The sequence below is a fragment of the Neoarius graeffei genome, chromosome 16 (genome assembly GCF_027579695.1).
Source record: "Neoarius graeffei isolate fNeoGra1 chromosome 16, fNeoGra1.pri, whole genome shotgun sequence".
Classification (NCBI taxonomy): Eukaryota; Metazoa; Chordata; class Actinopteri; order Siluriformes; family Ariidae; genus Neoarius; species Neoarius graeffei.
The window spans coordinates 33,748,680-33,762,830 of record NC_083584.1 but is presented as its reverse complement, the minus strand read 5'-3'; the positions used below and the strand labels follow the sequence as shown (position 1 = coordinate 33,762,830).

Below are 14,151 nucleotides of genomic sequence, written 5' to 3'. Positions count from 1 at the left end.
GCAAGAAGGTCCAGGTTCGAGCCCCGTGGCCGGCAAGGGCCTTTCTGTGCGGAGTTTGCATGTTCTCCCCGTGTCTGCGTGGGTTTCCTCTGGGTGCTCCGGTTTCCCCCACAGTCCAAAGACATGCAGGTTAGGTTAACTGGTGACTCTAAATTGACCGTAGGTGTGAATGTGAGTGTGAATGGTTGTCTGTGTCTATGTGTCAGCCCTGTGATGACCTGGCGACTTGTCCAGGGTGTACCCCGCCTTTCGCCCGTAGTCAGCTGGGATAGGCTCCAGCTTGCCTGCGACCCTGTAGAACAGGATAAAGTGGCTACAGATAATGAGATGAGATGATGACACAAAGACACCCAAACACATAAATGTGACAAATATATAAAAACTAATGGATGTTTTTTTTTTTTGTATGCATCAAGTTGACGCAGTCATTTATTGTTTGGGTGTATTTCCATTAAAATCTGCATCAAATATGCAGGAATCCTGCGTCAGGGGAAACTATGCAGACTTGGTGGTTCACCGCAGAACTGGCTAGAGGTAGGAAAACTGGCAGGGGTGAAAACATATAACCGATACTGGCACAGACAAGCACACAGCCATTAATTAGCTAGCAATAACTACTAGATCTCACAAATAACAAGCACTAATATTAAACATCACAGCAATAGGCAGCTGTAAGGGATCATGGAAATGCAAATTAGTTTCCACTCTATGGATGTGCATCAGTGATATAATTTACTCTCAATGCAAGGTTATTTGTTTCCACATCAGTGGGATTGAGAATGTTAGGATGATCATTGGGATGATGAAAATGTTAAAATCCCATGGGCCTACTTATATGTATAATGATTTTAAAGAACTTTATTAATTGCTAAACATTTTCTGGGGGGATTGAATATGATGGCACAGTGGGTAGAGTTGCTTCCTCACTGCCCCAGGGTCCCGAGTTTGATTCTGAACCCAGGTTACTGTCTGTGTGGAGTTTTCCATGTTCTCCCTGTGTTCTTGTGGGCTTTCTATAGGCTCTCTGGTCCAAAAAATATTACCTCCATAAAGTTGGCACTCCAAATCATATAATGAGAATGTGAATAAAGGTATTTCAGTAAGTTTGTGCATGCAAAATAAAAATTTGTGCTCAAACAATTAAAGAGAAGTTAACCGTTAAATGTTTTAATAATGTTTTATTGACCCAGCACCCCATTAACACCCATGTGACTCCAAACATGTTTGATTTGTTTGCGCATTGTTTATTTTGCATGTATTGTATGGGCTCTGTGTGAGACAGCTGCCTCTCCAGTAGCTCTGTAGTTTTTAGATCTTTCTTAATTTCCCTGAGGGAACCCTCCCAAAGGGATCAATAAAGTTTTATCTAATCTAATCTAATCTAATCTAATCTAATCTAATCTAATCTAATCTACACAAGCATACGTGCTTCATTAATAGGGTTCTGCGTGATATCAAATGTCAAGAAAATAGCATTTAAAACCTTAAGAAAACATGAAGCACATACTAGTGTTTCTCAAACCATTAGAATATCGTGAAACAGCTCTTTTTTTCAAAATTTACTTCAAAAAAGTAAACTTTCATATGTTCTGTATTCATTACATGTAAAGTGAAATATTTCAAGCCTTTATTTTTTTGTTTTATTTTGGATGATTATGGCTTATAGCTCATGATAATCAGAAATCCAGTATCTTAAATTATTAGAATATTTCCTAAGATCAATCACAAAAGGATTTACAATACAGAAATGTCCAACTTCTGAAAAGTATGTTCATTTACACTCAGTACTTGGTTGGGGCTCCTTTACCATGAATTACTGCATCAATGCTGCGTGGCATGGAGGCGATCAGCCTGTGGCACCACTGAGGTTTTATTGAAGCCCAGGTTGCTTTGATATCAGCCTTCAGCTAGTCTGTATTTGGGTCAGATGTTTCTCATCTTCCTCTCAACAATATCCCATAGATTCTCTCTAGGGTTCAGGTCAGGCAAGTTGGCTGGCCAATCAAGCACAGTAATATCATGGTCAGCAAACCATTTGGTAGTAGTTTTGACACTGTGGGCAGGTGCTAAATCCTGCTGGAAAAGGAAATCAGCATCTCCATAAAGTTTGTCAGCCAATGGAAGCATGAAGTGCTCTAAAATCTCCTGGCAGACGACTACATTGACTTTGGACTTGATAAAATACCACACCAGCAGATGACATGGCACCCCAAATCATCACAGACTGCAGAAACTTCACAGTGGACTTCAAACACCTTGAATTTTGGGCCTCTCCACTCTTCCTCCAGACCCAAGGACATTGATTTTAAAATGAAATACAAAATTTACTTTCATCTGAAGAGAGGACTTTGGACCACTGAGCAACAGTCTAGTTCTTTCTCTCCTTAGCCCAAGTAAGACGCTTCTGATGTCTCTGGTTCAGGAGTGGATTGATATTAGGAATGTGACAGTTGTAGCCCCTTTCCTGAAGGTGTCTGTGCGTGGTGGCTCTTGATGCACTCACACCAGCCTCAGTCCACTCCTTGTGAAGCTCTCACAAGTTATTGAATCGACTTTTCTTGACAATCCTCTCAAGGCTGTGGTTCTCCCTATTGCTTGTGCACCTTTTCCAGCCAGCCTTTTCAGCAATAACCTTCTGTGGCTTACTCTCCTTGTGGAGGGTGTCGATGATCGTCTTCAGGAAAACTGTCAAGTCAGCAGTCTTCCTCATGATTGTGGTTGCATGTACTGAACTAGACAGAAAGATACATGGTATTTATACTGTTTTACTCAAACTCGAAATGAAATACTCTATTATTCTGAATTTTTTTTGTGTGCTGTCGGCCATAATTATTAAAATATAAAAATGCTTGAAACATTTTAGTTTATGTGTAATGGGTCTAGACCAGATTAAAATTTCAGTTTCTTAGTTAATGAATGGAAAATATTGAACTTTTTCACTATATTCTAATTGTCTGAGATACACTAGTATGTTTATTTTGCATGCACAAACTGCACAAACGAATCAAAATACTTTTCTTCACATTCTCATCATATGGGGTGCCAACTTCATGGACATAAAAAAAACATGCATGAACACTAACTTCACTCCTTCTCTTTCCCACCTTCTTTGCAAATATGGCAGTAACTTTGGGTGTTGTTTTGCCGTTTTTATTTGTTGGGCAGAAATTGTATTTCTTCCTCTTCCAACCACATCAAGTACAATGTAATAGGCTCTGAAAGTGACTGCTTTCTCACAAGGACGCTTTTGGATCTTAAAACAGTCTCAAGGATCCTCATGACTGCTGAAACCCTTTCCTGTTCAAAATCATAAGAACATTCCCAGTCGTAATTTTTACTGTTTCACTTTTTTTCAAGATTCTCCAATAACTTATATGAGTCTACTTAAAAATGCAGTATATTGTGGTGGGAATTCCAGCATATATAAATTAATATTTTTACTTTTGCAAGATTCTTCTATACATGCTCAGTAGAAAATAAAAGACTATGGTGGGAATCCCAGGATATCTCTCAATGTAGTAGCTGAGTCCTCTCAAAAAAGTGTCAAGGGATTCCTTGAGCTTCATCCAATTTGTCTCAATTCACACAATTCAAGGACTTTTTCACAGGAGCTATCCTCATGATATATATATATATATATATATATATATATATATATATATATATATATATATATATATATATATATATTTCCCCCATTTTGAACCTGTAATTTATTCAATACATGCCGGTCAAAACTATGCTGGAACAGAAACTATGTACAACAAGTGTTGCCAGGCAAAACAAACTTCACCCGGCAGCACTTATTTTATACCTATATGTTGATAATGGTAATATTTCTCAATCATCAGCTGTCCGGTTATAGTCCTATGAAAATCCATGACCTTGAGTTTGACATTTCAAAGTCATTCAAGGTCAAAGGTCATGGTGGCAATTGAAAGCCCATATGGGACTTTTTATATGTTGATAATGGTAAACATCTGACTATCATGAACCATTTTAAAGTTCCCGTATAGCCCTTTGAAAACCCATGACCTTCAGTTTACCCTTTCAGGGTCACTCAAGGTCAAAGATTATGGTGCCAAAGGAAAGCCCATATGGCACTTCCTATAAGTTGATAAAGGTAAATATCTATCTGCCATCAACCGTTTTCAAGTTACAGCCCTCTGAAAATCTGTAACCTTGAGTCTGACCTTTCAGGGTCACTCAAGGTCAAAGACCATGATGCTAAATGAAAGGCCATATCAGAGTTCTTATATGCTCATAATAGTAAACATCTATCTATCGGCAACTGTTTTTAAGTTATAATGGAAAATGTTATTTTGACCAAAAGGTTGACCTTTCCAGTGACCTTGACCTTCACCTTGACCTGATTACACCCAAAATTTAATCAGGTAATCTACGGACCATTGCCCACCTACCCTGAAAATTTGAAGTCGATCGGTGCAACCATCTAGACGCTAGATTGTTAACAGACAGACAAACAAACAAACAAATCACACGAATTACAATACCTCGCCCCGCTGACTCCGTCGCAGGCGAGGTAATAATGTGTAGCACCTGTACAACAATGAGTGTTATTACCTCTGCCAAGGATGCTATGCTTTCAGGCTGGTTTGTTTGTGTGTCTTTTTTTTTGTCAGTCTGTAAGCAGGATTACACAAAACCTACAGTACCAACCTGATTTCCATGAAACTTGTTGGAAGGGTGTAGCATGAGCCAGGGATAGGGTGACCAGACATCCCGGTTTTACCGGGACAGTCCCGATTTGGGGTTGTGTGTCCCGAGTCCCAATAAAAGTCTGTCGGGACACGGATATGTCCCGGTTTTCGCCACTCGCGATGTTTGCGACTGAGCAGCGTGGGAATCATTAGCGGAGAAATGTCTGCATTTACTATTTTGATGAATTGACAGGAATCGCAAACTTTCCTGGTTACTGCCCCCTGGCCCTGTGGCATGGGTGTTTATTTAGCCACATTATTCCAGACAACAGAACATGTTGCCATGCAACAATAAAATAAACATTAACTGGCGCGAATGTTCTTTGTCTAGCAGCTAGCAGCAGTAATGCCGCAGCAATTATGCTGAAAAGAAAATGTACCTTTTCCAAAGATTTACAGGGCACCTACCCCTTCCTCTGAGAGGTGCAGAACAATGCGCACGAAGCCTACTGCACACACTGTAAGTGCTTTGTTCTTGTACTGAGTTGGGCAGCCTATGCTGCAAATGCTGTGCGCTCCTGTGGGGGCTTTCCTCGGGCTGTTGCCCCTCTCCTCCTTTACTGCTGTTTTGTTTGAGTGTATATTTACGGAAGCCGCGAGAGGCCCTTCATATAATCTTTTTTTATTCACCTTGTTATCCCGAGATAATGACATAATTAATTCAGGATCTCGAGAAAACAACACAACTAATTCGAGATCTCGAGAAAACAAAAAAATTATTTTATGATCTCGGCTGAATCACTGTATTTCCGTCGGTAGAGACGAAGCCGGGCCAGTCTTCTGCGGAGGTGCCGCAGACTAATTTTGAAATGATCCTTTATTAAAAGACTTAATGCAATCTCTCCCTGTGTCAACCCCTGATCAAAATATTGCCTTATTAGGTGATCGATTATTCCAGACATTCTAATGACCAAAGTTGCGTCTATACAGAATGAGAAATAGCCCCAAAGTCAGCATATCACAAGTCTCTTGGTGCACCTGAATGAACCATTTCTCAGCTGTTTTCTCGAGATCACGGAATAATTGTTTTGTTTTCTCGAGATCTCGGAATAACGGTTTTGTTTTCTCAAGATCTCGAATTAATTATGTCGTTCTCTCGGGATAACAAGGTGAATTAAAAAAGGATTATATGAAGGGCTCTCGGCTTCCGTAGGTATATATTCTCAAATCACTTCTCTTGTTTGTGTCTGTTTAACATACCATTCTGACAGTTTGGCCATATTGCTGTGTTGAACAGCTTGTTGCACCTTCCATTAAAGTGTTCACTTTTGTACACATCTTCTTGCTTTATTCATTCAGTTGTGGGGAATGGTTAGTAAGGTTGATTCTGACCTAGGCTATGTTGAGGTCACATATCTACTTTTTAAGTTCATGCTATAGTGCATACAATTTTAGAGATATAGCCTACATGTGCATATGCATTCTTCTTGGTGTTCTCACAAACAGGTGAAATAAATCAGTTTAAATGTGGCCTATGGACATAGCCTGGCCTATTCTCAGCCATTACAAAATCTGTTGTCTGACCATAATTTAACTGATCTGTATACCACTATGCTACTAGATAACAAAATGCCTGTTTGTTTTATTTCATGTGAGATGTTGATAAGTGTGAGCTTCAACAAAATGATAAGAGCACCTCTCTGAGTGTCACGTTTACTTAAAAAAAAGGTGTGCGTGCACGAGCATGGTCGCGCGCAAAAGTGTCCCGGTTTCAGACTAGGGAAATCTGGTCACCCTAGCCAGGGACAATCTCATTTAATTTTGGAGCAGAACCAAGCCATGGGGCAGATCCATGAATTTAGTTTGTCTTTCAGTAACGTTGCGAGATATGGCATTTGGCCTTGGTGGAAGTCTGCGCTGAACAACGCCATACATCTTAAAATCCAGGAGATAGCAGTCATGACAAAACATAGCCAATGTAGAACTACGATGACTCCATATAACAATCCACATTCATGTGCACCAGGAATATAATGCTAATAGTTTTGTAAATATATCCAGATATATAATGTGCTTGATGTTGCAGATTTACATATCATAGAAGAATCAACGATTGTCCTTGGCAGAGGTCCACACTCTCCAAGCGCCCTTCTAGTTCGTTCATTCATTCATTCATTCATTCATTAATTCATTCATTCATTCAGTGAAGGATGTCTGGAATAAAAAAAACTTTAATTATGCAAGGTCATATTAATTACACTATTACATTATTATTTGCAGCCAGTCGATCATGCTCTCTCTCTCTCTCTCTCTCTCTCTCTCTCTCTCGATTTTAATCTGAGAATTGCCCACACCAATCATCACAGGCCTTCAAGCTGGACAGTAGTCTGTAAATAGACTGAGCTCTGTCTGAACTCCCCTACTATCACGTGCCAGGAAGGAGAGACTGGCGGGTGTGTAGGTGAATGGGGGATTTGTGCTACTAAAAAAGGAGGTCAGATCCTCAGGCTCAAGTTTTCTCACTGTCAGAAAGTTTTGATCCCTTTGATTTTCCCCAAGGAGGGATAGAGGGAGAGGCAGTGGGAGGGAATGGGGTGAGAGATGTGAGAGAGGAAGGGAGATTTATGCTGCCACTTCACCTTCTCTCAAAAAAGTAGTTTCATTATCCTGAGCTTCAATGACTAGCTTCCAGACAGACAGAGAGAGAGAGATGGAGACAAATAAAGAACACAAGACTGAGAGGTATCTCTTATTGAAGAAACTGAGAAGAGCCAGAGGGGCTTGATTTCCATAGCACTGCATAAGCATACATAGCAGTAGGGGTGATTGTCTTCTTAAAACAACATTTAAGAGGGAGCCACATTGCGAGCACAAATTAACCAAAATCTGAATTCATCTCAGTTAATTAACCACATGTTTCAGTGGGTTACATCAACCCTCCTGCTAGCAATAGTATGGTATAGTTCCTTATTTGAATCCATCTTATTTAATCCACAATGCTAGTACATAGCTAATCATGCAGAATATTGTGGAATTAATTACACTCGTATCACGTGTGTGTGTGCATGCTTTTGCAGCAGACGATGGCTGTGGGGGAACACTGCGAGGACAGAGCGGCGTCATCACAAGTCCAAACTACCCACAGGAGTATAACAACAATGCTGACTGCACATGGACAGTGCTCGCTGAGCCAGGTGACACCATCGCTCTCGTATTCACCGACTTCCAGCTAGAAGAAGACTATGATGTCCTGGAAGTCACTGGTACAGATGGCTCTGCGCAGTGGTGAGTGTTTTTATCTATCTAGCCCATACACCCCTACATTCACCCCTTCTATATATGCATGGGGTGTGTAATAAACCCTGTCATACACAAAACACATTTATATGAAGAACTTCAAAAGAAGTAGCTGAAGTGCCTATGTGGTTCTTTGATTACTATACCATAAAACCTTTATGGTGTATCCTCACTGCAGAATTGGTCTTAAATTACGTTAGAAATGGCACTGAAAAGGTATTACATGTGAATTCAGACACTCTTTCCCAAGGATAATAAAACTGCCTGATATAGCCATAGTGAGAGAATAACTTTGTATTATGTTTTCAATTATATTTCCCATTTTGTTTTCAGTCGAGATTTATTTGTTTGTTGTTTTGTTTTGTTTTTTGCAATTTTTTTAATGGAAGTAATAGAACACCACTATAGGAGAGTAAATGCTGCTGTTTTGAGGTTCAACACAAAGCAAAGTTAATTATTGTCCTATGACAGTATGTTTCAAAATGTTTATTCTCCTTATATTACAGAAACTTGTCAACACTAACATTTTTTAAAATGTATTAAAGCATGACTTTAGCACTTAAAATATAGCAGCTATAAACAATCATTCCTTCCTCAGCCTCTCTCTTTTACTCTTTTGGAAGTTAATAAAACAACAACAGCACACACACACACACACACACACACACACACACACACACACACACAAAATGCAGCTTCTCATCTTGCCTGCACTTCCATGTTGGAAATTTATGGCTTTACTTATGAATATTATACAGGATTCATATTAGAGACTCCTTCCAAAAATCTTCTCACTGAAAACTTCACCACATCAATGAATACACAAGCATTAAAAAAAAAACAACTTGAACTAATATAAACCTTGTAGCTAGATCTATCATCAGAGCTGCAATTAAAGAAACTCAATCAACACCTTCTGACAAGTCGGATTTGAGAATTGTGCAGTGTGATTGTTCAATGTAAACATTTTATTTTCATTTATTCATTGTTCTATTAGTGTATTTAATTCACACACACACACACACACACACACACACACACACACACACATATATATATATGGGTCTGTCTCAGAAACTGGGTACTGTGGGGGTACCCCACTAAATATACTCACAGTCAATAAACTATATGGTTTTGAATAGTGATGTTGTTTTTAATTTGAAATAAAATGATGAAAGAAATAATACAGGTAAAACTAAATCTTTGATGTGAATACTCTATTCAGAATTTGGCAAAAATTCTACAAATTTGTGGAAAAATGGCGGCTTGATCTGGGACATGATAAATGGTTGACTACATCACATTCCCTTAAAAAGGTTGTAGTCCACTGAAAAGTCTACAGTTATCCACGGGCGATTGCTCTAAGACAATGAGGGAGGCTCAGCCTCCTCTAAAAATGACGAACATCGAATCATAGAAATATATGTGCTTAACCCAACTACAGTGCGAAATCATTCTGTTATAACTTTCCCCAGTTCGCCTAATGTGTGCGTGAGCTTTTCCCCCTCGTGACAGCGCGATGCAGCCCAGACTCAGTGCACTTCAATGGCATTGGGAGCGATGCGCTTTCAATCTCAAAAGGCAAGACGGTTATTGGACAAATACTGCGAAAATGCCCACCCACGGAGTCTCACGGACTCCCAGCCTCAGTGGACTTCACCGACATTTGGGAGCTCTGCGCTTTTCAATCTGAAAATGCAAGACGGTTGTTGGACAAATACTGCGAAAACGCCCGCCCACGGACTCCCAGCCTCACATGGGAGGGACATGGCAGTTTCCACGAGGAGACTGGTGATTGGTGAAAGCGGCCGGATATTTTCTTTGATTGACAGCTCGTTTCAACTATAGACAGGCAGCGGTGAATTTCAGTTCAGTCCCATGCGGATTCGCAAGTGCTGTGGTGTATACTGTAAGAGATCGGCTTACATTTCGATTTCATTCATTACATACGGTTTCTACCAGCTTTTTTAGTTTGTATATATTTTCATTGTAAATAAAGTGTAAATATAGTGTTGTCAAGTTTGCTATCTTAGTTCCAGAAATTTCGTTTATTTGAGTGACTGAACTTGAACTTGAGGGGGCTAGTCAGCTAGCAAGAAAGCTGCGCACGGATGCCAAGCATTGCTGATTTAATTTTGCCGAAGCCATTTGCCAGTCTTCCTTTTGAGGAAAAAATTAAAATTAAAGAGCAGGGTAGACCAACGCCTCAAATTGACTTGGTGAAAAAGGTAGGGAATAATACTCGTTCCTTTCAGCTCTCCTGGTACGAGAAAGTGAATTGGCTAACAGCAAGTGACCCACATCACCAACAGTAAATAGGCTACTTTAGTAATATGTCATGGATGGACCAAAAATATAGAATCTATTTAAAATGTTTATGCTGAGTATATTATATTGGAATATATATTTTTCTGGATATGAATTAAACACAGATACAATTTGGAAAACATTTTTAAACAAAAACACAGCCGAGAACATTTCACACTACAGACCTGGATTAAAAGTGAAGGGTTATCAAAATTGTCAATAAAACATTTCTCAGTCAAAATAAGTAAAATATAGGGAAAGTGTCATTGAATGCTGAGGTTCCTGACAAAGAGCTGCTTTCAGTAATGATCACTTTTTAAACAACATGCCACAATTTTAAAATATAAAATGTTAAAATATCCCCCCCCCCCCAATACCACCATCATGTATATTGGACAGTAGGCTAATGGGTCAAAAGAACCTGTTATTTCACAGTTTGTGACGCTGCCAACAATCAGCCAGATCAGAGGCAAGAGTATGGGCAAAACTGATGTGTTTTTTCTTTTTTCTTTTAAAATCTGGAAATATCATAACCGACCAGCCTCCCCTGTTTGAAAGACTACCAGCCGCCACTGCAGTTATCACTAATTGTATTTTAAGTTGTAACTTTATACACCTAAGGATTGGTGCACTCAGAATAATCATAACCGAAATAAAGCATCATGCAGAATATTTGATCACCACTGTAACTCCATTTTCCGCAGACCCAAAACCAATACGATCGTGTGTTTTGATCTAAATGGAAAGCCTCAGGGTCGAGGTCACTACCTCATCAAAAGTAGTAACTTAAAATCACTATGGCATATAAACATTTAGTTATAAATCTGTGATTTTGTTTTTTAAAATGAAAGCTGAAAGTTAGGTATAGAATATGTTTCTTACAGAATATGTTACAATGGTAGCCTTATTCTTGTATGAAATTCTTGTATGAATTTCTGAGCTATAAAATGAGTTGTGGTCTATTTTTTACCGTAGCGTGTTATTTGTGTGCGGGGAAGGACACACATTAACAATGTGCACGTGTAGAATGGAATTTTCCACTCCAACAGTTAGAAGTTGATCGTGCTTCCATTTGTGGTCTCTGTTACGCGAGTGATCTGTTCGGATGTTATCACTGAAAAGGTGAGTTTTGACAGTTTTATTTTGCTTTAGTCTTGCAGTATAAGGCAATAGAATGTTTCTTTTTCATCTTACTTTCATATTTCGTAGTGTTTGCGTATTTTTGGCCAAAATTTTGCAACCATGGTCAATTTAGATCGAACTTTTGATAGACTCTACGGCCAGTCATTTTGCCCCGCCCCCGCTCCGTCCGGTGCGGTAGTGATGTCCCGTTGCTCGCGTGCCGCAGCAGAGACCCGCGCGACCTTCAGCCAGTACAGTCGCTGTTCTTTTACCAGTGCCGTTATTCTCATCTTTCCGGGGTGTTCTTGATTTTTCCATTGTGTCCTATTTCGCCATATCAAATACCCAAAATGTATCATATTATTCATATTTAAGTGAATAATTAATTCAGTCATTATAATTTGGCATTTTTAACCCAAGCAATCAAAAAGAGGAAATTTATTCAATATTTTCACTCATCTGTGAAGGAGGGGCTTTAATTCTTCATGATGTAGTTTTATATGTAAATCAATTTTACAAAAGCATTTGAATTGCAATCTAAAAAAATTCCCACAGTGGAGGCCAGATAAAGCAAGATGGTATCTTTATTCTTATTAAACATGACAAAAGAAACATTGAGTGTTAGGTAAATGCAAAAAAAAAAAAATTAGAATTAGAAAATTTATTTTTTGACCATAATGTCCCAAATGAGAGACCAGTTTCTGAGACGGACCCAAATATATACATACAATTGTTCTATATGTATGTTATGTTCTTTGAGTTCATGCATATTGTGCTGATTGAACATGTTTTATTTATGGCATGTCAGCTGAGTTTACTTTATATATTTTGTGCTTCATGGAGCTTGTTGTATGTGTGCTCTGTCAATTACAGTGTTTCCTACACATAGATGATACTTTGGCATTTTGCTAAGTAAACCAAATCCCTCCTAAGTATATTTTGCCTCTATCTTCTGAGAAAACACCAGTTCACCATCCAATTTGGCGGTCACATGAATAAATAAGCTCAAGTCAGGGTTTGGGCTCGGGTTAGGTCGTTCAAAGCGCTCTTTTAAGTTGCCATGTTGGGTGTTCCTTCAGCTGCCTGGAGCTGTTTATAACTGAGCTTGAGCAATTAGTGAGGCTCTGTGCTGGTTGCTCTTCTGTTTACGAGGAGCTGAAAACATAGATCTAAAAACAGTTCCTGATAACTTTGCATTTTTATTTCTAGCAGCATTTTTACTCTTGTGTGAAAGCCATGATTTCTTATGGCAACAAAGGTTTATATATAGAATTCAGTTTGACTATCTACCCATACTATGCACCCATATGTCACAAAGCATCTCTGCGTCTGATTTGCAGTCATGTATCCAGGAATTGTATCGAAAACTGTCAGTTTACTGAATTATAATGAAGCTATGAACATCATGAGGGAACAAAAATTAAAATAATTTCTTGATGAAGTAAATGCAGAGATAGTAACCTCATCTCATCTCATTATCTCTAGCCGCTTTATCCTGTTCTACAGGGTCGCAGGCAAGCTGGAGCCTATCCCAGCTGACTACGGGCGAAAGGCGGGGTACACCCTGGACAAGTCGCCAGGTCATCACAGGGCTGACACATAGACACAGACAACCATTCATGCTCACATTCACACCTACGCTCAATTTAGAGTCACCAGTTAACCTAACCTGCATGTCTTTGGACTGTGGGGGAAACCGGAGCACCCGGAGGAAACCCACGCGGACACGGGGAAAACATGCAAACTCCACACAGAAAGGCCCTCGCCGGCTACGGGGCTCGAACCCAGGACCTTCTTGCTGTGAGGCGACAGCGCTAACCACTACACCACCGTGCTGCCCGAGATAGTAACCACAATTATTTATTACTCTGTGTAAATGTTGATCTGATGTTAAAATTGCAGTCATTTTTATTATCAGGTGGCTTTCCACCTCACAGCTCCAGGGTCCCCAGTCCAATCCTGAGCCGTATATGTGGAGTTCTGCATGTTTTCTGCATGTCTGTGTGGGTTTTCTTCAGGTTCTCAGATTTTCTGGCACATTCCAAAAAAACATGCCATGAGAGGGATTGGCTACTGGATACAGAAATACTAGTATATACATTTTCACAAGATATGAATAAGTGTCGCAGGCAGGATAAAGCGGCTAGAGATAATGAGATGAGATGAATAAGTGTGCTAATATGTGTGTAATGTGTGTTACTGGGCTCAACTCTGGAGCCACCACGACCCTAGAAAAGATAAAGTGGTTACTGAAGTTGAATAAATGTTCTAGGACTCAGTCAGTGAGACAAGTTGAGTAACAGTATGGCGGTGATCTAAGAAGCTCCAGTATAGTCCAGGGATAAAACATCTGACATTTAATCAAATAGTTTTAATCTTTCTTGTTTGTAATATAACTCAATATCCTTTGAAATATCTGTGAAATTATGGAGGGGATAAAATAGAACACCCGAACTCCCAAGTAGACAGTGCCTTGGATAAGTATTCTGGGACAAAGTTATAGAAAAATATCAATCACGGTTTGGGGATTATTTTTTGACAGAGCACCAGGATTAAACAATGGGAAGAATATGGCACAACTGTGGCTCTGCCTAGCAGAGGCCATCCAGACTGGGTAAGGAGGACATTATTCAGAGAAGCAATCAAGAGGTCAGAGATAACTCTTAAACTGAAGAAATCCCACAGTTCAGAATAGAGAAACTGCCCTATAAAAGTGATGACTAGTAACTGTTAACCTCATAAAAGTTTTCAAATTAATCTGGCA

The 14,151-nt window shown here is 39.4% G+C and overlaps 1 protein-coding gene across 1 annotated transcript in view; it reads left to right on the top strand.

The window, feature by feature from the left end:
• The window catches only part of csmd2 (CUB and Sushi multiple domains 2), a 755,566-nt gene that overhangs the window by 299,860 nt on the left and 441,555 nt on the right, over positions 1-14,151 (top strand). Inside the window, exon 5 of the mRNA XM_060942244.1 lies at positions 7,739-7,946. Coding sequence (XP_060798227.1) covers positions 7,739-7,946 — 208 coding nt within the window. The remainder of the gene's footprint in view (positions 1-7,738; positions 7,947-14,151) is intronic.